General features: G+C 54.4%; 1 protein-coding gene across 7 annotated transcripts in view; it reads left to right on the top strand.

The window, feature by feature from the left end:
• The window catches only part of PALD1 (phosphatase domain containing paladin 1), a 110,352-nt gene that overhangs the window by 73,716 nt on the left and 12,646 nt on the right, over positions 1 to 23,990 (top strand). For 5 of the 7 annotated variants that reach the window (XM_066350192.1, XM_066350188.1, XM_066350190.1 and 2 more), the window contains 11 exons: positions 675 to 826; positions 1,170 to 1,269; positions 1,463 to 1,567; positions 3,645 to 3,740; positions 4,190 to 4,315; positions 4,742 to 4,858; positions 4,948 to 5,103; positions 5,428 to 5,610; positions 7,661 to 7,801; positions 8,041 to 8,112; positions 14,331 to 14,471. In XM_066350192.1, coding sequence (XP_066206289.1) covers positions 675 to 826; positions 1,170 to 1,269; positions 1,463 to 1,567; positions 3,645 to 3,740; positions 4,190 to 4,315; positions 4,742 to 4,858; positions 4,948 to 5,103; positions 5,428 to 5,610; positions 7,661 to 7,801; positions 8,041 to 8,112; positions 14,331 to 14,471 — 1,389 coding nt within the window. The remainder of the gene's footprint in view (positions 1 to 674; positions 827 to 1,169; positions 1,270 to 1,462; positions 1,568 to 3,644; positions 3,741 to 4,189; positions 4,316 to 4,741; positions 4,859 to 4,947; positions 5,104 to 5,427; positions 5,611 to 7,660; positions 7,802 to 8,040; positions 8,113 to 14,330; positions 14,472 to 23,990) is intronic. The other 2 variants (XM_066350193.1, XM_066350194.1) reach the window with 2 other exon arrangements.

A 23,990-nucleotide genomic window follows, 5' to 3' on the forward strand; every position in this document is an offset into this window, starting at 1 on the left:
TGTGTTGTGCATGGTGTCGAGTATGTTGGGTATGTGTGCATGCGTGTTTAGGTTGTGTGTGTCTGTGTGATTGTGTGGGGTGTGTATTTGTACATTCTCTAGTGACCACCCAGCACAGGCTTTCTGGAGGACTGGACTTGGGCTGTGACTAGGCTGCTAACTTGCTGTGTGATCTTGGACAAATCTCCTAACCTCTCTAAACCTCAAGTTCCTTATTTCTTTACTGGAGCTGAAAATTCTTACCCTCTAGACTCTCCTCCTGATGCTTCCTAAGTCCTGGTGGTGTTTCCCTTCCAACCCTTTCAGGAGGTCACCTTATTTAATTCACATCTTGCAGGGATGTTAGATCTGGCCTTGTCCCCTCTGAGCAGTTCTCACTTCCAGAGCCAGTGCCTCGGCCTCCCCTGGGGGCTGGAAGGAGGCAGGGCCTGTGATCCCAGGGGCAGGTGGAGCCCATCAGGCTGTGGGGTTTGCAGAAGGGCTGGGCTGCCTCTCTGGTCCCGCCTTGCTGCATACTGTGGGGCTGGGTGGGCCTGTGTCATGACCCTCCTATTCTTCCTAGCTCCTCAGCTGAGGGGTTCTAGGTCACACTCACGACCCTCCTATTCTTCCTAGCTCCTCAGCTGAGGGGTCCTAGGTCACACTGTGAAATGCTATTCCTGGTCCTTCCCCAGGAGACGCCCAGCCTGCTGCTGCTCCGAGATGCCCAGGGGCCTCCCCCTGCTCTCCTCTTCAGCTGCCAGACAGGTGTGGGCAGGACCAACCTGGGCATGGTCCTGGGTACCCTCATCCTGTTTCGCTACAGTGGGACTGCCTCCAGGCCGGAGTGAGTGGTGTGGGACCCAGTGCCCCAGGAACTGGCCAGCATGTCGGGGACACACCGGGCTCTCAGAGCCAGAGCTGGAAATGGGGCGTCTGGGGTCCAGTTCCTGGGCTGCCGTAGACTTGCAGGGTGACCTGGAGAAAGTCACTTGACTTTTCTGGCCTCACTTTCCCCAGTAGGCAGTAATGCTCCTGCCTCCTCCAACCTGATTTGAGAAGAAGACTTGGAGCCTGTAGTCTGGTGCCTCTCGGAGGCTTGGAGTTAATATAAACTCTCATATAAATGCAAGAGTTTCCAGAGCAGGGCATCCTAGTCGCTGACTGTGCTGATGCCCTTTCCTTGTCAGAGCGGTGCCTGCGAAGACCAAGCCACTGCCCATGGAGCAGCTCCAGGTGATACAGAGCTTTCTCCACACGGTGCCCCAGGGAAGGAAGATGGTGGAGGAGGTAAGCAAGGGAGCCAGGAGCAGGGGCCAGGGCAGCAAGAGAACGTCTACTCCCCGCATGGGTGGGGCCCTTTCTGCCCTGACACCCCCTGTGCTCATCCCTGGCCATTCTCTTTACCTTCTCTTCTATCTCCCGCTGTCTTTCCTGGGCCCTGCTGCTGACCCCTGGTCCCTGACCTGGTCCCTGGCACCAGGTGGACAGAGCCATCACGGCCTGCGCTGAGTTGCACGACCTGAAGGAAGCAGTCTTGGAAAACCAGAGGCAGCTGGACCGTGTCCGGCCGGAGAGCCCAGCCCCGGTGAGGCGCGCACAGCTCCTGCTTTTGCACAGACCGGCCGCATCATTTCATTAGGCCTGTTTTCTGGCTTCTTTCAGACGGGCTTTTCCTGGTTGCTGCACCTCCCAGGAGAAGAGCGGTTTCAGAGGAAGGGGAGGGGGGAGCAGGATGTGCAGGGAGGACGGATGAGGAAGAGGGGAAGTTTACTTTCCCCGGCCAGGTCCCCTTGCTGCTGAGTAAACAGGATGGCGGAAGGGGTGCTGGAAGAGGGTGGGGGGCCTCTGGGCCCAGACACTTTCCAGACAGCTTATGGCCCCCCCACAAATAGAACGTTGGTGTTTCTCTGGGAAGGCTGGGGTGGTTCAGCTCGCTGCTTCTGGAAGCGTGCTGAGCTCTGGGCTGTCTCAGCAGGCCTGTCCCCACACTCTGGGGAGAGGAGGTCAGATTGACAGTGTTTGCAAACAGTGCATGGAAAGAATCTAAAGCCTGCAAAACCTTTTTCTTTTTGACACTTTAAAAACATCTTTTAAGAGCAATATTGTATTATGGAAAAGTGAGAAATTAGAGAAGGAAACTTCCCTCTAATTCTGGCCTAGCTGCTGCGTGCTCAGGGCTGGCTCCCTCCTTCTCGTGCAGGTGCCCAGCACGTGGCTTGTAGCCTGCCTGTCTCGTGTCTTTCCCCTGCTCATACCTGGCTGTTGTCACTGGGAATTGTCCTGGCTGTGTCACTTCAGGTCATGGCCTGGTTCAGTCGTCGCTGGCCTGATAAGTTAAGAGCAGGGCGGCCAGGGTTCCAGTCCTGGCTCGCTGGATACAGGTGTGTGGATGTGGGCAGCCTGCTCACCTGCTCTGTGCTCCCCATTCCCCACTTACAGAGAGCCCCACTGATGGTGATGACCTTACACGGTTGTTGTAAAGAAAAATTCAGATGAGATCCATAAAGCACATAGAAGGGGGCCTGACACAGAGCAGGTGTTCCTGGCATGTCACCTGCCGGGACTTACTACACAGGCCTCTTCTTGTTGGACAGTTGAGTCACTTCTAGTTCTTTATCAGTGTAAACACTTTTGCATAAAAGCAGCTTTGTGAAAAGGAGGTTTTCATTACATGCATTTAGGATTTTCCCCCCTAGTATAGATTAGCGGCTGGCCTACAGAGGCCCATGGGCAAAATCCAGCCCACCCCTGGTGTTTTGTAAGCGTACTTTATTGGGACACGGCCTTGTCTGTTCATTATACGCTGTCTCTGGCTCTCGTATGCTGCGCACAGAGCTGAAACACTGTGCAGCCTGCAGATCTAGAATACGCACTGTTTGGACTTCTTTAGAAATAAAAGTTTACCAGCCTCTGGCCTAGATTCCCAAAGATGGAATTGAACTTCACCAAAGGGTATGACCTTTCTTCCAGCTTACACCCCCCTCACCCCCCGCCCTCAGAGGGTGGCACTGACCCAGCAGGAGAACCTTGGTCTCTGAAGGCTGACAGAGTGACCCCAGTGATTAATACCCTCTCTGACAACCCCCCACCCAAAGTTGTTGGGCTGGGCTTAGGACACTTGTTTGGGGACCTGGCTCTGTGATTTGAGCAAGTCACTGACTTTCTCGGAACCTCAGTTTCCCCTCTGTAAAGCAAGGGTAATGATGATGGCCCCTGGGAGTGCTGTCATGAGGGTCTTTTTGTTCTTTCATAGGAAGGGGCACAGGCTTGAGGAAGTGAAGGCTCTGGCTCAGGGGAGAGGGTGTTGATACACTCGTGCTTCTGCACAGAGGCGTGCTGCCCTGCATGATGGGTGCCGCTGGAGCAGATCGGGGCGTTCCAGCCTGTCTGTGGGCTCAGAGCCTGTGGAGAAGACAGACCCTGTGCTGAGAACTGTAGTGCTGGTGGTAATCCTGTAGCTCTCCCTACACCATGCCGCAAATGGGAGAGGGTTAGACGCTTAGGAGGACTTCCAGCCTGGCAGAACTGTTTTATGAAGGGATAGGTAGATTGTCTTCTGGGATTTCTGAGGCTTAACTCCTGCCCTTCCTGGGGTGGAGACTGTGTGGCCAGAGCAGCCCCATCTTTAGCTCCCTACCCTCTCTCCTGTCCCCTCCTCTCAGGGAAGCAGCAGCCAGCACGGTGGCCGGCAGAGGGCGCTGCAGAACCTGGAGCGATACTTCTATCTGATCCTGTTTAACTACTATCTGCATGAGCAGGTGGGGCTGGGGGATGAGTGGACTCATTCATGCCCCTTCTCCTGGGGCCCCTCCAGATCCCTGCCACAGTGACAGTCATGGGGTCAATGAGGACCCCATGGAACTAGAGAGGAGAGTTGGGCATACATGTGTTGATTCCAGAGGAAGAAAGGAAGGTGTGTGTGTGTGTGTGTGGGGGGTGTACAAGGAAACACCAAGATAGGGGAGGTCCCTGAGCATGTCAGGCAAAGGGAGGCCCCACCTCTCTCCCCTGGGCTCCCCAGCCTATCTCTGTACCCTTAGCAAGAATGATCTCGCTTCTGACAGCCTGGTCCTTGCTCCCCACGCTCTTATCCCCGCCCTGGGCCAACATGGGTGTCTCCTGGGGCGCCCCTACCCTGGGCAGACAGGGAGAGTTCAGGGTGGCTCTGCGCCCCTGAACGCCCATCTCTCTCTGCTTCGGGCTGCAGTACCCGCTGGCCTTTGCCCTCAGTTTCAGCCGTTGGCTGTGTGCCCACCCTGAGCTGTACCGCCTGCCTGTGACACTGAGCTCAGTGGGTCCTGTGGCCCCTGGGGACCTCATCAAGGACTCCCTGGTGAGTGTGGCTGGCTGCCTGGAGAAGTGGGAATGTGTGGGGTGCTTGCTCTGGATTCCTGTGGGGTTCGGGTACGCATTACTCTCACAAGCGGCAGTGGTGCAGCAGTCTGGGGGTGGACTCTTACTGTGAGCATACCGAGCATAATGGGGTCGTTCTCAGGCCGAAGAAGCAGGCACAACTTTGGCACTGTTCCAGTCCCCTCTCCTCTGTCTCACAAGCAGTACTCTGGGCAGGGAGTCAGGAGGTCTGGTTCTGGAGTCTTTGCCACCACTTCTCACCCAGAGAGTGGGCGCTGCCGGTCCCTCCTTGCCAGGGCAGTGGTGAAGCTGAGTGTGCAAAGATGGTCCCGCCTCCTGCTGCCCCCGTGGACGGGTCTGAACCTCTCCGGTTGTTGTGAATCCAGGCTTGCTGCTCTCCCCACAGGGGGTGGACGATCTCATCTCCTCAGATGCACTCAGCACCATCAGAGAGATGGACGTGGCCAACTTCCGGCGGGTGTCCCGAATGCCCATCTATGGCACAGCCCAGCCCAGTGCCAAGGTGACCACCCCAGCGGGCCTGGGTCCACTTATAGATTGGCAGGAGGGGACAAATGAGCCCTTTTGCTGACCACCCTCCTGTCCCTCCAGGCCCTAGGGAGTATCCTGGCCTACCTGACCGATGCCAAGAGGAAGCTGTGGCAGGTTGTTTGGGTCAACCTGAGGGAGGAGGCTGTGCTGGAGTGTGATGGGCACCCCCACAGCCTGCGGCGGCCTGGGCCCCCCATGACCGCTGACCAGTTGGAGGTGAGGCCCTTCTGTCTTCTACACACCCTACCTTAGAGGCCTTTGGGGGAATAGGCCTGGGAAGGTCTTTAGAAGATCCATGCTCCTGTTGGACAGGGGGAGGAACTGAAGCTCCGAGAGGAGGGTGTCAGGGGATGGATGATTCAGGGCTCCTGCTCTGGCCACCTGCCTGGCTCTCAGTCTGGCTTATGACCCCTCAGGCTCAGGAAGGGGTGGCGTGTCCAGAAGCCAGGTGTAGTCCTGGCCGGAGCAGACCTGGTCTTTCAGGGTTGTCCTGGAGTTCGCTTCAGTGGCCTGTGTGCCCTCCGTCCTGCCCTCCCCTAGGCTCTGGAGACGCGGCTGAAGGACCACCTGAGCATGCCTCCCCCAGGCCCAGAGGGCCCACAGACCCGCAGGTTCCAGACGTGCCTCACCATGCAGGAGGTCTTCAGCCAGCACCGCGGGGCCTGCCCCGGCCTCGCCTACCACCGCATCCCCGTGCCGGACTTCTGCGCCCCTCACGAGGAGGTGAGGGGGAAGGCAGGCAAGGCGTCTGGGCGGGGAGAGGAGCCCGCCCCCCCACCCCCACTGCCTTGGCCTGGCTGTAGGTGTGGCTCTGCTGAGGGCCCCCCACTGCCGTGGCCTGGCTGTAGGTGTGGCTCTGCTGAGGGCCCCCCACTGCCTTGGCCTGGCTGTAGGTGTGGCTCTGCTGAGGGCCCCCCACTGCCTTGGCCTGGCTGTAGGTGTGGCTCTGCTGAGGGACTGCGAGCTTGTTCCTCAAGGTTTTAGGTGTAGCTTAGGTGCTTTGTTCACACCCCTTCCAAGCCTGGTACTTGTGTGCATGCACGTGCTGTATGTGTACATGTGTGTTTATTATGTGTTGTAGGTGTGTGGGGGTGAGCATGTCCATGTGTTTGTGGTATATGTGTCTATTGGGGGACTGTTCAGAGTGTCATTGTGGAGTGTGTATACGTGTGTGGTGTGTGCATTTTATTTTATTACTATTATTTTTTAATTTTACTTTTTATTGAGAGGAAGAGAGGCAGAGACAGATTCCTGCAAGCGCCCCTACCGGGATCCACCCAGCAAGCCCATTAGAGGGCAATGCTTTGCCCATCTGGGGTATTGCTCTATTGCTTGGCAACCGAGTTATTTTAGTGCCTGAGGTGGAGGCCAAGGAGCCATCCTCAGTGCCCGGGGCCAACTTTGCTCCAGTGGAGCCTTGGCTGCGGGAGGGGAAGAGAGAGATAGAGAGGCAGGAGAGGGGGAAGGGTGGAGAAGCAGATGGGCGCTTCTCCTGTGTGCCCTGGCTGGGAATCAAACCTGGGACTTGCACACACCGGGCCGACACTCTACGGCTGAGCCAACCGGCCAGGGCAGTATGTGTATTTTTTTTTTTTTTTTGTATTTTTCCGAAGCTGGAAATGGGGAGAGACAGTCAGACAGACTCCCGCATGCGCCCGACCAGGATCCACCCGGCACGCCCACCAGGGGGCGACGCTCTGCCCCTCCGGGGCGTCGCTCTGCCGCAACCAGAGCCACTCTAGCACCTGGGGCAGAGGCCAAGCAGCCATCCCCAGCGCCCAGGCCCTCTTTGCTCCAATGGAGCCTTGACTGCGGGAGGGGAAGAGAGAGACAGAGAGGAAGGAGAGGGGAAGGGGTGGAGAAGCAGATGGGCGCTTCTCCTGTGTGCCCTGGCCGGGAATCGAACCCGGGACCCCTTGCACGCCAGGCCAACACTCTACCACTGAGCCAACTGGCCAGGGCCCAAGTGTGTGTATTTTAATGGCATTTGTGATGTATAGCTTGTCTTTCCTGGGGGACAAGTGTGGAGAGAGTGTTTTGGGGGTATTGTGTGGGGTGGTATGTGTGTGGGGTTTGTGGAGGAGGGTGTTGGGGGAAGCTGTATGTGACAGACGGTGTTTGTGTGTATGTAGCATCTGTAGGTTTGTGATGTGTGTCTTTAAGGTACATGGGTACATCTGTGTGGTGTGTGTATCTGACGTGTATTGTGTGAGAGTTGCTGTGTGCCTGTGTGATATATCGGATGTTGGGTGCCATGTCTGCGCGTGTCTGTGTGGTGCACGCAGGTCCTAGGATGTGCTCCTGGTGACAGGTGGTGATGGGGCTTGGATTTCCAGTCTCTCTGTGCTGTTTGGGTCTGGTTGTCTGTAGTTTGTCACCCCCTGGTGGACATGTGCTCTGCCCTCTGGTGGGGGCCAGAGTTGGGTCCCTCTCAGGTAGGCAGTAGAGAAGAGAGTCCACGTGAGCCTTGGGCACAGCACATCAGAGTGCATGCGCACTGTGTGTTCTGCCTCATGGAACGTGGGCCCCAGGAGCCCCAGGCTTGTGTGTTTGTCTGCTCAAGTGTCCAGTCCTGGTCCGGGGCGGGTGATGCTGTATGGGCTGTTCCGTGCACAGGCCGTGTATTCGACAGTGAGTTGGGTGTGTGTTATACAGGGAGTGAGACTGACACAGAGCCTGGCACCAGAGAGCATTCCCTCTGGAGGGTGGGCCACCTTGGGGGTCTGTGCCGCCAGGAGGCCCCACTGACTCAGACCTTGGTCTTCCCATGCAGGATTTTGACCAGCTGTTTGAGGTCCTGAGGGCTGCCCTTGCCAAGGACTCGGGCACCGGCTTCGTGTTCAGCTGCCTCAGTGGCCAGGGCCGGACCACGACGGCCATGGTGGTGGCCGTGCTTGCCTTCTGGCACGTCCGGGTACGTGGAGCCTCTCTTGTGAGGACAGTGGTCTGTCTGCCTGGGCAGAGTGGGCACTTGGTCTCTGGGGATCCTGGCTATGTCAGGAGGGTGTGGGGGTAGAGGTGATGCCTGGCATGCCCGTCCTCCCTGGGCAGAGGGCAGGTGGGGCTGGCAGACCCTGGCAAGGGGCTCCTGGCATGAGGGAGAAGTACAGCGTGGGTGGGAGTGCTCCCCACCCAGCAGCTGTCCTCCCTCAGGGCTTCCCCGAGGTGGTCGAGGAGGAACTCGTGAGTGTGCCTGATGCCAAATTCACCAAAGGGGAGTTTGAGGTGAGCACACGCCCTGTAGGGGGACCCCCTGGGCAGGGAGGAGGGCTAGCTTTGCTGGCAGGGCTAGAGGCGGTTTCAGAGCTCCTCATGCTGACGCCTCTTCTGCCTCGACACATCAGTGCTTCTCTGTTCCCATTTCACAGACGAGCAAACCAAGGCAGGGACAGCTTGGCCTGGGGCCCTGGCAGATGACCACTGGGGATGAGGGGCCCGAACCCCTTCGCCTTGCCTAACTCTGTTGCTTGGCTACTATATGCCCCGGGGTAGGCCACTGGCCACCATCTTTTCTGAGTAGCATTGACAACCCCCTCACAAGCACCAGGGACCCAGTGGTGGTTGGTGACCTGGGTGTGGGGCTCTGGCCCGCCCACCCCCACCCCCATTTCAGTCCAGGGCACTGGATGGATAGACACTAACATTTCTGATTTAGTCACCCATATGTTGTGCAACTGCCACATGTTGTCTTCCCAGACACCTTGCAAGTAGGTGGCAAATGTCTCCCTCTTCCAGCTGGGGAGTGTGGAGCTCAGAGTTGGCCCATGGCTGCCTGGTGTTGGCATGTGGCTGGCTCCTGCCCGCTTGGCCAGCCTTTCTCGTGCCCCTCCTTGCTGTCCCGCCACTCTGGCTTCATGCAGGACCGCAAACTCACTCATCTCTTTCAGCTTCTGGGCCTTTGCATGTGCTGTTCCCTCTCCCTGGACCTCTTCGTTTTTCTGGCTGATTCGGTGGTTCTTTTTTCTTATTGCGGTAATTGTACATAACATAAAACTTACCGTTATAACCATTTCTAACTGCACGGTTCTTTGGCGCTCAGTGCATCTTCATTGTTGTACAGCCACCACCATCATTCGTCTCCAGAACTTTCTCATCTTCCCAGACTGACTGTATCCGTCCCCATGCCCCCTCCCCCTCCCCCAGCCCCAGCAGTCACTGTTCTAGTCTCTATCTCTATGAATTTGAGTATTCTATGTACTGCATATAAGTAGAACCACTTATAATATAGTACTTAGTAATAAGTATGTCATTTTGTGTCTGGTGTATTTCACTTAGGATAATGTCTTTTTGGTTCATTCATATTCAGCATGTATTAGAATTTCCCTTTGTGTGTGTGTGTGTGTGTGTGTGTGTGTGAGAGAGAGAGAGGCAGAGGGAGGGACAGATAGGGACAGGCAGACAGGAAGAGAGAGATGAAAAGCATCAGTTCTCTGTTGTGGCACTTTAGTTGTTCATTGTCTGCTTTCTCATATGTGCCTTGATGGGGATGCTCCAGCTGAGCCAGTGACCCCTTGCTCAAACCAGCGATCTTGAGCTCAAGCCAGTAACCATGGGGTCGTGTCTATGATCCCACGCTCAAACTAGCAACTCCACCCTCAAGTAGGATGAGCCCGCGCTCAAGCCGGCGACCTCGGGGTTTCAAACCTGCATCCCAGGCTGACGCTCTATCCACTGCACCACTGCCTAGTCGGGCTAGACTTTCCTTTTCTTTTAAAGGCTGACAAATACTCCATTGTGTCCATGTGCTATATTTTGTTTATCCATTCACCTGTTGATGGACACTTGGACTCTTCACTTTTTGACTATTGTAAGCTTGTTAGGAACATACACAGGCATACAAATATTTGTTTGAGTCTCTGCTTTTATTCCATAAGTGGAATTGCTGGATATATGGTAATGGTACGTTTAATTTTTGAAGAACTGCCATGTTGTTTTCCACAGTAGCTGCACCATTTTACATTTTACCAAAACCCAAGGGTTCTGGTTTCCCTACACCCTTGCCTACCCTTAGTTTTCTATTTCTCTGATGGTACCCATCCTCACGGGTATGAAGTGGTAATGCACTGTAGTTTGAATTTGCATTTGCCTGATAATTACTGATGTTGAGCGTCTTTTCACGTTCTCTTTGGCCATTTGTTTGTCTTCTTGGAGAAATGCCTGTCAAGCCCTTTTTCCGCTTTTGGTTTGGGCTGTTGGTAGTTGAGGTATAGGAACTCTTTATGTTCTGGATGTTGAATTCTTAGTAGATACGTGATTTGCAGATATTTCCTGCCATTCTGTGGGTTGCCTCTTTACACTGTTGATAGTGTCCTTTTTTGCAAAAGTTTTAAATTTTAATGTTTGATTTGTCTTTTATTTTGTTGCCTATGCTTATGGTATCATAGCCAAGAAGTCATTGTCAAATGCAGTGTTGTGAAGGTTTTCCTGTGTGTTTTCTTCAAAGAGTTTTATGGCTTTATCTCTTATATTCAGGTTTTTGATCCATTTTGAGTTAATTTTTGTTTATGGTGAAGGTGAGGGTTAAAAGGTGAGGGTTCATTTTTTTTCATGTGGAATCCAGTTTTCCCAGCACAATTTGTTGAAAAGAATGTCCTTTCCACATTGAAATCTCTTGCATTCTTTTTTTTATATAATTATATCTAACTTTATTTATTTATTTATTTATTTTTACAGAGACAGAGAGAGAGTCAGAGAGAGGGATAATAGGGACAGACAGACAGGAATGGAGAGAGATGAGAAGCATCAATCATCAGTTTTTCGTTGTGACACCTTAGTTGTTCATTGATTGCCTTCTCATATGTGCCTTGACCGCGGGCCTTCAGCAGACCGAGTAACCCCTTGCTTGAGCCAGCGACCTTGGGTCCAAGCTGGTGAGCTTTGCTCAAACCAGATGAGCCTGCTCTCAAGCTGGCAACCTCAGGGTCTCGAACCTGGGTCCTCCGCATCCCAGTCCGATGCTCTATCCACTGCACCACTGCCTGGTCAGGCGCTCTTGCATTTTTTTCAAAAATCATTTGACCATACACGTAAAGGTTTATTTCCAAAGTCCTCATTTCATACTCAGATGTAGTACGTGCAACTCTGGACCCACCCCCAGTATGTGCCAGGGGCTCTGTGTGCACTTGCCTGTTCACCCCCCACAGCACTAAGAGTTAGGTGCCCTGCTGCTCCCAGTTGACAGATGAGACAAGCAAGGCACAGGGAGCCACACTCATTACCCTGGAGCCGTATCAGAGAGGTGATGGGCCTGGGGGACAAGGCAGGTGTTGGACCTCAGATCCTATATTCCAAAGTTCTATTATTTGACTTGAAGATGCCCCTGTACCCCTGTCCTCACCCATCCCAAGACATTCTCCCCTCTAAACCAGCTTCCTTTGCAATTAGTTTGGGCCTATTGAACCCGCAATCCAGTGGGGAGCAGCTAATAGAATGTGAAGAGTGCTGGAACAGACATTGATTCTGAGGGCAGAGGGTATAGCTGGGGGAGCCCAGGAGAGCTTCATGGAGGAGGTGACATTAAAGTACATTTTAGAAGGTGAGTGAGTTTGCTGGGTGAAGAGGATCAGTGTGCAGAGATCAAGTTTGCGAAGATGGGAATCTGGAAAGGGCAGGAGCTGTTGAAGGGTGAGAGGAACTGGGGCTGAGGTGGGGGCTAGACTGTGAGGACCCGGAGAGCCCCACTCTGTGTTTGACCTTGACCTTGAGGCTAGCAGGGAGGACTAGGCAGTCTTCACTGGCCTCTCTTCTGGGGTCCAGCTGTGTGGAGGATGGGTGAGACGAGGCGGGGCCTGAGCGAGGAGGGGCTGTGGACAAGCAGGAGCAGCTCCGTTCTCACTTGTAGGAGGCACCTGGGTGACCTCAGGGTTCTAGCTGCTGCTGGTGACAGCCAAGGAGCTGAGGAATTCATGGGCAAGAGCAGTTTAGGGGAGATTCTAGGAGTTCCGTTCACTGAGCTAGAAAAACTGCAGCTTTCTGCCTGGGGAGCTCCCCATGGGACACCGTTCCTGACCCTGTGCCCTCCTGGGGACCTGCCTGTGGTGTGCTCTCCGTACAGGTGAGGTGCAGACCCAGAGCCAGGACTGGGGTGTGGGCTGGGCGGCAGCCTCTCCCCGCAGCCTGTGCCAGGGCAGCAGGGTCCTCCCGGGCTGTGGGGCCCCTCCTCCCACTCGTGGCTGTAACTCCACCCCTGCCGGCCTGCCGGCCCTGGGCCCCTCCTTTCTGAGAAACTCGGGAGTGGGGACCCAATCTTGCAGGGGGGACAATGGGCTGTGTGTACAAGCAGTGGCTGTAGAGAGGAGTTGGGTCAGGTTTCTGTTCTTTGGTTCACTTAGCAGCTGTCCCCGGGGCCCTCCTGGGTAGAAAGGCCTCACTCTCAGGGGTCAGGGAGCTTCTGGCCTGGTGGGGAGTGCTTGTGAAACAGGTGAGCACAGGGTGGATGAGCAGGTGCCCTCGGGGGACTGCGGGGCTCAGAGAGGACCGTGCAGGTGTTGTGGGCTGCACCGAGGGCTCAGGAAGGCGCTGCTGCAGGTGTTGTGGGCTGCACCGAGGGCTCAGGAAGGCGCTGCTGCAGGTGTTGTGGGCTGCACCGAGGGCTCAGGAAGGCGCTGCTGCAGGTGTTGTGGGCTGCACCGAGGGCTCAGGAAGGCGCTGCTGCAGGTGTTGTGGGCTGCACCGAGGGCTCAGAGAGGACCGTGCAGGTGTTGTGGGCTGCACCGAGGGCTCAGAGAGGACCGTGCAGGTGTGGGCTGCACCGAGGGCTCAGGAAGGCGCTGCTGCAGGTGTTGTGGGCTGCACCGAGGGCTCAGGAAGGCGCTGCTGCAGGTGTTGTGGGCTGCACCGAGGGCTCAGAGAGGACCGTGCAGGTGTGGGCTGCACCGAGGGCTCAGAGAGGACCGTGCAGGTGTGGGCTGCACCGAGGGCTCAGAGAGGACCGTGCAGGTGTGAGCTGCACCGAGGGCTCAGAGAGGACCGTGCAGGTGTGGGCTGCACCGAGGGCTCAGAGAGGACCGTGCAGGTGTGGGCTGCACCGAGGGCTCAGAGAGGACCGTGCAGGTGTGGGCTGCACCGAGGGCTCCGAGAGGACCATGCAGGTGTGGGCTGCACCGAGGGCTCAGAGAGGACCGTGCAGGTGTTGTGGGCTGCACCGAGGGCTCAGAGAGGACCGTGCAGGTGTTGTGGGCTGCACCGAGGGCTCAGGAAGGCGCTGCTGCAGGTGTTGTGGGCTGCACCGAGGGCTCAGGAAGGGGCTGCTGCAGGTGTTGTGGGCTGCACCGAGGGCTCAGAGAGGACCATGCAGGTGTGGGCTGCACCGAGGGCTCAGAGAGGACCGTGCAGGTGTTGTGGGCTGCACCGAGGGCTCAGAGAGGACCGTGCAGGTGTGGGCTGCACCGAGGGCTCAGAGAGGACCGTGCAGGTGTGGGCTGCACCGAGGGCTCAGGAAGGCGCTGCTGCAGGTGTTGTGGGCTGCACCGAGGGCTCAGGAAGGCGCTGCTGCAGGTGTTGTGGGGTGCACCGAGGGCTCAGAGAGGACCGTGCAGGTGTTGTGGGCTGCACCGAGGGCTCAGAGAGGACCGTGCAGGTGTGGGCTGCACCGAGGGCTCAGGAAGGCGCTGCTGCAGGTGTTGTGGGCTGCACCGAGGGCTCAGGAAGGCGCTGCTGCAGGTGTTGTGGGCTGCACCGAGGGCTCAGGAAGGCTCTGTGCAGCGGGGAGGGTTATGAGCGAGGCAGGAAGCAGGTGGGTCAGGGAAGTGTAGACCTGGGGAATCTCATTTTACGATGAATGCGAGGGAGCCACAAAGAGATTGAAGCTGTGGCGTTAGCAGGTGGGACATGCTCTCTGGCACGGGGCTCCGAGGGAGGAGAGGCGATGGAGGCCTGGATTGATACTGGCCATGGGGGTGCCTGGCCGATGGATTTGCGGGCAGGGGGTCCACAGGGGAGTGGTTGGGAGGGATGATTGGGGGAAGAGCCCTGCCCTGCAGAATGACCTGCACAGGCCTTAGTTTCCACAGGAGTAAAGGGAGGCTTACATCAGATGACTGGTGTCCTCACTGGGTTCCCATAGCTGGGTGTCCCCAAAGTGTCTGGTGGCCACTGTGGAGGACAGGCAGAGCTAGCTGGGCCCCACGTGAGGCTCATCACATACCCTCCCTCACCCCTTGCCGTTACTTGACAAGTTTGTGTTCTGTAGTTCAGTCTGAATAAGATTTTGTTTGAAGTAAGGTTTCTACTGCTTAGAAAAGAACACTTTGGGAGGCCTGGCCTCAGCTTTCTAGGAGCCCGCTTGTCCCCAACCCAGTCTGTGAACTGAGCACAGGCAGGGCTCTGGTCTGGGCCCAGGCCTAGAGGCCAGGGTGGCTCGTAGAGTGGGGTGAACCCGTTTTGAGGGCCCCACCTGCCCAGCTTGGTTTTCTGTCTGCTCAGCCCCACTCCTCTGGCCCCAGGTGGTGATGAAGGTGGTGCAGCTGCTGCCCGACGGGCATCGCGTGAAGAAGGAGGTGGACGCGGCGCTGGACACAGTCAGTGAGACCATGACCCCCATGCACTACCACCTGAGGGAAATTATTATCTGCACCTACCGCCAGGTGAGCCCACCCTTCACTCAGGTGCACAGCCCAGGGGGTGGCCGCTGAGGGTGTGAGGTGTAGGGGTCCCTTGGGCTTTCAGTCGCTTCTTCACCTTCAGTATGTGGAGGTAATCCCTAAAATATAAACCCTCCCAGCCCCAACTCCCCCAGCTCGATTCCGGAGCATCCCTCGGGGTGTGTGCGGAGTGTTCAGAGGATTTAGTAGCTATTGCAGCCCTGGACCTGTCAGGACTGGCCAGCCTGAACGAGACCCTGTCCTGGTTCCCTGCAGTGCCAGACGTCACCCCTCCAGGGGCCCGGGTTCTCGAGCAGGAGTCAGGTGGTACACGGCCACTCTGTGGTTCTGGACAGGGGCTGTCTGATAACTGACAGGACAGCAGTTAGGAGCTAATACTGCTGAGGGACTGGGATTAAATCAGAAGGTTTCCATAAAAGCTCAGGTTTCATTTAACATTTCAGATTTTCAGCCTGTTTAGAAAAACTGTCCCCTTGTTGGCCATGGCCCTCAGTATTATCACACGTGGTCCACCTGGCTAGTTATGTAACCTGCCGGCAGCCCTGGGCATTGGACTTGGTGCCCTCTGGGCTCTGTGTGGAGCACGCTGACCTGCCCAGTTCTGTTCTTCTCTGGCCCAGTGACTGGGTGGCTGCTGGGCAGAGGAGGGTGCTGGAGCGGGAAGGGGCAGCTGTGGGGGGACAGGGGCTTCAAGAACACTGTGCCTGAAGCGAGTGGGCACCCCTGTGGGTGTCATCCTTGGGCTGTCTTTTGCTTGTCAGCAGTTCCCAAGGACAGCTTCTGCCTGTGGCCCCTGCAGACAGTGGGGCTGCTCCAGGCCAGCCCGTGCTCTGCTTGCACCCGGCACGCCTTGGTGAAGTGGCAATCCAGGCCCACCTTTGCTCAGGGTGTGGCTCAGACCATGACTGGGGCACTGGGTGGGTGCTTGGCTGGAGGCAGGCTGTGCTCAGGCTCAGAGGTCTGTTGGAAAGCTGCCAAATGTTGGATGGGGATGGTGACTAAGGAGTTTCAGAAAATGAACTTTGCTGAACTTTGGAAGACACACTACTTCTCCCCAAGGCCCCGTGAGATTGTATGTCCTTTTGGGTCTTCCTAGTGGTGTGGTACGCTGCCACCAGGGGGCAGCCACGAGCGAGAGACTGAGCCCCTCCGGCTTTCAGAGGGCTGAAGCTTCCAGTTCTCTCTGTAGCTGGAGGCTCAAGGAGTTGAAAGGGATGCCCACCCCTGCCTCAAAGCAGCAGAGGGCCCCTCCCCACATCCACTTTCCTCCAGCCCTGCTAGCTCCGGAGTGCCTTTAGGCATTCTGGGTACCCCCCACGCCACCCCTGAAGCTGATAGGCTCTCCCCTCTTCCTAGCTCTGCAACAGGGGGTGTCCACTGTGAGGCACAGAGGGCGGAGCAGGAAGCTCTGAGGGGAGAGGGGAGAGGTTCCACAGAGCTGCCCTGAACAACCCAATGTACTGAGGGCCAGGGAAGGCACTCCAAGCAGGAGGGACTGCATGGGCCAAGGCCAGGAAGCTGAGGTGCAAAGTGAGTTTAGGGGCAGTGAAGGTCCTTTGGGCCCATAAACACAGTTGTGTTGGAAGCTGTCAGAGATGAGGTTGGACGGGTAAGTCGCCTCTAACTCTGCTGGCAGTGGAGAGGGGAAAATGGTGTGATTGGAGCTATATTTAACAGTGGATGCCCCTGCTGCCTTTGGGGTATGGAGTGTTTTAATGAGGAAGGAGGAAGCAGAGCCAGTGAGAATGGTGGTAATGGCAGTGGCTGTGGCAGGGTGATGGTGCTTCAGAAGCAAGATGCAGAGTTATTTCTCAGTGTGGCCACCAGGTGGCCCCAAGGAGCTGAATTTGGGCCAAACTCTCAAGGGCCTGAAGAACAGAGAGGGACCTGAGACACTCGAATGCAGTCCTCCTCACCCTGGCTGCATAATAGATTCATAGATTCATCTGGGAGCTTTAAAAGATACCCATGCCTGAGCTCCATCTCCAGAGAATCTGATTTAATTGATCTGCTGGGGGCCAGAATATAGAACTTAAGAAAAGAAAGGTGATTCCGAGATATAGTCAAGGTCGAGAACACCGTTATCCTCTAAGCAGAGGTCCTCTGCTTTGGTGAGCTTCATGACCACCTGAGCTTGTTAACATGCATGTTGCTGGCCTCGCTCCTGAGGTTTGGTTTCTGTAGGTCTGGGTGTCCAGCAGGCTCTTAGATGATGCTGATGTTCCTAGAACAGGACCGCCCATGTCAATTGCTTCAGGGAAGCCAGCTGAGGTTTTGATAGGGATTGTGTTAAATGTGTAAATCAATTCGGGGAGTATTGCCATCTTAACAAGAGTCATTTTTCTGATCCAGGAACATAAGATGTTTTCCATTTATTTAGGTGCTCTTTAATTTCTTTCTTTCTTTTTTGTTAATTTCCATTGATTTGAGAGAGAAGGAGAGAAGCATCAACTCATTGTTTCACTTAGTTGTTCCATTTAATTGTGCACTCATTGATTGCGTCCTGTACGTGCCCTGACCGGGGATAGAACCATGGCCTCTGGTGTGCCAGGTTGATGTTTTATCCACTGAACCACTCGCCCAAGGCCAGGTCTTCTTTAATTTTTTACATGATGTTTTAGTTTCCAGAGTGTAAGTTTTGCACTTCTTTTGTTAAATTTATTTCTATTTTGTTATATTTATGCTCTTATGAATATAACTGATTTTCTTATTTTACTTTTTTGCATGTTCATGCTACAGTATAGAAATACAACTGTAACCTTGCTAAACTTGTTTATTAGTTTTAATACTTGTTTTAGTGAATTTCTTAGAATTTTCTATGTATAAGATCATGGTATCTGCAGAGATAGTTCTACTACTTCCTTTCTAGTCTGGGTGCCTCTTATTTAATTTTCTGGTTTGACTGCCTGGCAAGATCTTCTAGTACAATGTTGAACAGAAGTTACAAGAGCAGACATCCTCTTTTTGTTACTGATCTTAGGGAGGAAGTTTTTAGTCTTTCACCATTAAGTACGATGCTAGCTGTGGGTTTGTCATGGACATGCTTTGCCAGGGTGAGGAAGTTCCCTTCCATTCCTAGTTTGAGTGGTTTTTTCTTTTTCATGAGTAGATGTTAAACCTTTTAAAATGCTTTTTCTATTGTCTTTTGAGGTGATTATATGGTTTTTGCTCTTTATTCTATTGCTATAGTGTATTATGTTGATTGATTTTGGGATTTTAAACCAACCTAGCATTCCTGGGATAAATTTGACTTGGTTATGGCAAGTGATCTTTATATATTTCTGCATTTGGTTTGTTGAGGATTTTTGGCATCAGACTCATAGGAGATGTTAATCTGTAGTGTTTTTGTTTGTTTGTTTTTTTACAGAGACAGAGAGAGTCAGAGAGAGGGATAGATAGGGACAGACAGACAGGAATGGAGAGAGATGAGAAGCATCAATCATCAGTTTTCATTGCGACACCTTAGTTGTTCATTGATTGCTTTCTCATATGTGCCTTGACTGTGGGCCTTCAGCAGACCGAGTAACCCCTTGCTCAAGCCAGTGACCTTGGGTCCAAGCTGGTGAGCTTTGCTCAAACCAGATGAGCCTGCGCTCAAGCTGGTGATCTTGGGGTCTCAAACCTGGGTCCTCCACATCCCAGTCTGACGCTCTATCCACTGCGCCACCAGCCAGTCAGGCTGTTTTTGTTTTTGATATTAGCATGATATTGGCCTCATAGAATGTTGCCCTCTCACTTTTACTGATGGGAAACTGAAGCCTGGAGAGGAAGAGAGGTTGTCACAAGTGTATCAGTCAGCTTGGGCTGCCATAACGGAATGCCACGGATTGCATGGCTTAAACAGCAGACACTTATTTTCTCACAGTTCTGGATGACAGGAAGTCCAGGATCAAGGTTCTGGCTGATTCCATTTCTAGCGAGAGCTGTCGTCCTGGCTCACAGAGAGCTGCTTCCTTGCTGTGCCCTCACATGGCCTTTCCTCCGTGCATGTGTGTGGAAGAGAGAGGACAAGGGAGGGACAGAGGGTGGGGCTCTTTGGTATCTCTTCTTGTAAGGACACTAATCTTAGAGGCCATCTAATCATGGACTCCCAGAAGTGCTGTTAGAGAACAAAGAACTAAAAGTGACCTCAATTCCAGTTGGGATTTCACAGACCGGTTTAAAAAAGGGAAGGACCATTTTAGGGTTGACAACGTGTAACCTTGTTAAGTATGCCTGTTTTAAAGAATGAAAGGCAAGAAAGAAGCAACAGTTAAAAAAAAAAAGAAGCCCTGGCCGGTTGGCTCAGCGGTAGAGCGTCGGCCTAGCGTGCGGAGGACCCGGGTTCGATTCCCGGCCAGGGCACACAGGAGAAGCGCCCATTTGCTTCTCCACCCCTCCGCCGCACTTTCCTCTCTGTCTCTCTCTTCCCCTCCCGCAGCCAAGGCTCCATTGGAGCAAAGATGGCCCGGGCGCTGGGGATGGCTCTGTGGCCTCTGCCCCAGGCGCTAGAATGGCTCTGGTCGCAACATGGCGACGCCCAGGATGGGCAGAGCATCGCCCCCTGGTGGGCAGAGCTTCGCCCCTGGTGGGTGTGCCGGGTGGATCCCGGTCGGGCGCATGCGGGAGTCTGTCTGACTGTCTCTCCCTGTTTCCAGCTTCAGAAAAATGAAAAAAAAAAAAAAAAAAAAAAAGAATCCACCTACCATCTAATATGTTTGACATTGCATAAAAGAAAAGGCATTTTAGCACCAGAAAAGTAGAGTGGATGCTACCTCAGACTAGAGGACAGTCCTTGGAAAGATTTATATTTCTAAATTTCTGTGGACCTGTTAGCCTGGTCATGGACCTGGATTTGAGAATCAGTGTTTGGTGACTGGGACACTGTCTCCTTTAATCAGAAAAGCAGAATGCCTGGTGGCCTGTCTGGAACTGGAATCAGTGCCCATTTCCTGCCTAAGGTCAGGGTGATCTGAGCTGTCCCAGCTGCCTCTAGATTAGCAGGGGCATCTGGCCAGCTTGGCGCGCGCGCGCGCGCGCGCGTGTGTGTGTGTGTGTGTGTGTGTGTGTGTGTACCCGAGACTGGATTTTATTATGGTTGATTCAGCCCAGTGTCAGTCCCTGTGCAGATGGGAAGGAAGCAGGTTAGATTGTTCCTGGGTGCTGGCTGACTGGCAGAAAGAACATGGATGTGGGATTTGGAGGGAGCTGGGTGCCAACAGGGCTCTCTCCATCCTCTCTGACTGCTGTGTCCCCACCTGCCAGGCTGGACTAATGCTTCTGCAGGGCTGTGTGGGAGGTAGAGGGACAGGAAGCACAGGACTTGGCTGACACACAGTAACTGCTCTGCACACGGAGGACTCCTTGGATCATTGTAGGGCCTGCATGTCCCGGGATGTTCCTCTGAGCTTCAAAACCCCACATAGACCCACAGTGCTGAAGGACGTACGAGTGCACACGACCTCTCTCTTTACAGAGAAGTGGGACAGTGGGTTTCTCAGGTCCCATGTGAGTTGATGGTTGAGCAGGTATCAGAGGCAAAGATCCTCACTCGCAGCCCAGCTCCTGGCCATGTCGTCTTTGACTTGAGTTGTCAGTCCGTGCTGCCTGGGGGCTTGGAGCTGTGGGGGAATTGCTGAGGCTCCAGAAGACAGCTGCTTCTTCTGCCCTTTCTCTCTGATGAACTGACCCTTCTGGAAATAGGCAGCTGTGTCTCACCCCTGGAATCTGACTGCTTATTTGTTAAACCTCTGCCCTCTGGTTTCAAACCGGAAGTTCCCAGGGGATCTCCAGTGGAGCCTGCAGCTGTCTCCTTGGAGCCAGCCTGGGTGCCACGTGTGCAGGGCCTGGTTGGGCCTCTGGACTCACTGAATGGAATTGACCTGAGCCCAGGCTTGGGTGGGGTTTTTGCCTCTATCGGCTCCATTAGCCTGGGAACATTCCAAATGTAGTCTATGTTCTGCCCATCTGAAGATCTCCCAGGCGTTCACAGCCTTGGGATCTGAAAGCCTTAACATCACAGGGTTCTCAGCTTCCTGCTCTGAGCCCCCAGATAGTGGCTCCTCCTCCTTCCCGCCCCCACCAGGTCCAGCCCTCAACCTGTACTGTACTGGTAAGCAACTAAGAAAGCAGCTCCTGGCCTGACCAGGCGGTGGCGCAGTGGATAGAGCGTCTGGCTGGGATATGAAGGACCTAGGTTCAAGACTCCGAGGTCTCCAGCTTGAGCGCTGGCTCATCTGGCTTGAGCAAAAAACTCACCAGCTTGGACTCAAGGTCGCTGGCTCGAGCAAGGGGTTACTCGGTCTGCTGTAGGCCCACGGTCAAGGCACATATGAGAAAGCAATCAATGAACAACTAAGGTGTCGCAACAAAAAACTGATGATTGATGCTTCTCATCTCTCTCCGTTCCTGTCTGTCCCTGTCTATCCCTCTCTCTGACTCTCTCTGCCCTGTAAAAAAAAAAAAAAAAAGAAAAGAAAAAGCAGCTCCTGGAACTTGGCCTGTGCTCCGTCCAGCAGCACAGCTATCTCAGTGCCTTTGGCAGAGAGGAGCGGGGGGCGAGCTTGGTGATCACTCCTCTGTTGTGGATCATAAAGGGGGGCTCAGAATGGCACGAATCTCCTCTGCGTGGCGAGTCCCCATGCAGGAGGACTTTGTGTGGCTTGTTTGTTGTTATAGAGATGATACTAGACCAGCGGTTTTCAACCCTTTTCTTTCTCGTGGCACACACAAACTAAGTACTAAGGGCGAGGAGGTCAGTGTCCCTGACTAAATACAACCATTTTCATCTCATGGCATAAATAAATCAGTCACTAAGGGAGGTCAGTGCCTCCCTTTTCCTTAGTAATTAGTGTATGTGTGCCATGAGAGAAAAAGATTGAAACCACTGCAGTAGACCACTGCCTTGTCCCCAGACTCCCATACCCTGCCATGATTTCACACTTGGCTTCTCTTTCTGGCCTTTGTGTACCAGCGCACACTTCGTCTCCTAGGTATAATCGCGATGTGTGCACTGGATACTGGCTTGTTCACCTGGGTGATGTTCATGCATGTAAACGTGTGCTCGGCCAGCACGTGCTCACTGGGGCCTGTCCTGTGCTCGCCTGTGTCTGGGGATGGACCAGGGGATGAAGCTTTACTGAGCTTATGTTCTAGTGGGACGAGGAGAGGCAAGGTGATGAATAGCTTTAACTCATGATGTTTTATCCTGTGTGCTGAGGAGTCCTCATGCCATCGTCTTTAATGTGGGAGTGAGACGCAACTGAGCGTGAGCGCCCCAATGGCACAAGCTGCTGCCCTCAATGTGGCCCCTTCGATCGCTTCCTATTCTCGGGGCAGGGATGGTGGATGAATGTCACCTTGTGGATTATTTCTGTAGGCTGATTTTTAAAAAAGGATTAGTGACTGAGTTTAAAGTACTAATTTTTTTAAAAATTATTTTGGAAAGGCCCTGGTTGGTTGGCTCAGTGGTAGAGTGTCGACCCAGCATGTGGAAGTCCCAGGTACAATTCCCAGCTAGGACACACAGGAGAAGCACTCATCTGCTTCTCCCCCCACCTCCCTCTCCTTTCTCTCTCTCTTCCCCTCTCATAGCCAAGGCTCCATTGGAGCAAAGATGGCCCAGGTGCTGAGGATGGCTCCATGCCCTCAGCCTCAGGTGCTAGAATGGCTTCGGTTGCAACGAAGCGACACCCCAGAGGGGCATAGCATTGCCCCTGGTGGGCATGCCGGGTGGATACCAGTCAGGCGCATGCGGGAGTCTGCCTCCCTGCTTCTCACCTCAGAAAAAACTTTTTTAAAAAAATTGGAAAATGTCAAATGAGAAATTTCAAAGTACGAAGAATAGTTTCATGGACCCTGTGTGCCCACTTCCCAGCTCAGGAATTACCAATCACAGCAGTCTTATTTCATCTGAAGCCTCCCCGCCCAGCCCCCCATTCCCCTGCCCAACTGGATTATTTTGAAGCAAGTCCCAGACTTCATATTTGTTCTGAACCTATTTCAGTACATAGCTTAAAGAGGGGGAATCTTTAAAAAAAATCATCGTAGCGACATGATCACACTTACAATGGTAGTCATTTCGCGTCACTGTCTGCCGCCTTGCCAGTGTCTCTGTGCTCCCACTGTTCTCACACAGTCTTTTTGCCCTTGGATCGGGATCCAGAACAAGATCTACAGATCACGTTTGGTGGATGTGGCTCTTAGGTTGTGTTGACTCTAGAACATTTCTCCTTTCTTCACTGGAAGTATATTTGCTGAGTTAACTGCATTGTCTTTACTGGCTGGCTGACATCTGGACCCTGCTGACTACACCGTGCACGTAGCTCAGCCTGTGTCGAAGGCCCTGCGCTTCCTGTAACCTGTGGGCCAGCAGCTTGAGCAGATGATACTCCTTTTGTGGCCGAATAGTCATTGGTGGTGCTGTGTGCTCCACGGGGGCACAGGGGTCCTCTGGTCTCTCTTGTCACCTGGCAGATGCCGATGCTCATCCCCTGGGTTTCCCTGGAGATTTGCAAAATGGTGACATACTGACTCCCTCTGCATTAACCAAGTGCAGTACTTCCTGGAAGACAGACTTCCCCAAGGTTCAGGGGGCAGGAGGTAGGCCCAGTGCTTCCACAGAGGTTCTCTAACCCTGGGGGGAGGGGATTGGATCCAGTGAGCCCCAGGTCTCCTGCAGAGGAGGAACCAGACCAGATTAGATGAGGCCTGGGCCACCGCGGCCGGATGGGCTGGGAAAGGAAGGTGGAGGGCTCACAAGGGAGCTGGAAGTCAGTAGAGGCCAGGGCCCCGGGTGCCCTGCCACATCCTCGGCTGTCTCAGATCCCGCTTGAGAGGTGCAGACACCAGGCTGACTGCACACATTCGCTTCTGCAGTCTAGCTCAGCCCTCACTCTGTGCCTGACCAAGGGTAGGCTGTGAGGTTCCCTCCACTTTTGCATTTGAGGAAGGGAGGCATGGGCTTGCCTGAGCACACAGCTGGCTGGTGGCAGGAGGCGAGCGAGAGGCCAGCCGGCCCCCAGATCATGCCACGCTGCCTCCTGGGGGGGGCACAATTCACCTCCTGCCTACCTCAAGCCCCACTGGGGGTCAGAATTAGAACCAGAAGCCACAGTACCTGCCCTTGCACTCCCAGCCTGCGGCGGGGAGGGGCCAGAGGTCCAGAACACACAACAGATACGGGTCACGGTGCAGCTCGGAGGGCAGTTTTGTGGCAGGCTTAAGGAACCCAGCCGACACCATGTTTTCCGGAGACAGACCTTCCCTGGTGCCACAGTCTCGGCTCTTCTCTCCGCCTTGGCCTTCCGCAGGCTGCCCAGCCTCTGGGGACTGCGGCCTAGTGAGGCCTCCTGTTCTGTAGAGCAGCGGTGAGATGGGGTCAGGACTGCGGCCTAGTGAGGCCTCCTGTTCTGTAGAGCAGCGGTGAGATGGGGTCAGGACTGCGGCCTAGTGAGGCCTCCTGTTCTGTAGAGCAGCGGTGAGATGGGGTCAGGACTGCGGCCTAGTGAGGCCTCCTGTTCT

This window comes from Saccopteryx leptura, chromosome 9 (genome assembly GCF_036850995.1).
Source record: "Saccopteryx leptura isolate mSacLep1 chromosome 9, mSacLep1_pri_phased_curated, whole genome shotgun sequence".
Classification (NCBI taxonomy): Eukaryota; Metazoa; Chordata; class Mammalia; order Chiroptera; family Emballonuridae; genus Saccopteryx; species Saccopteryx leptura.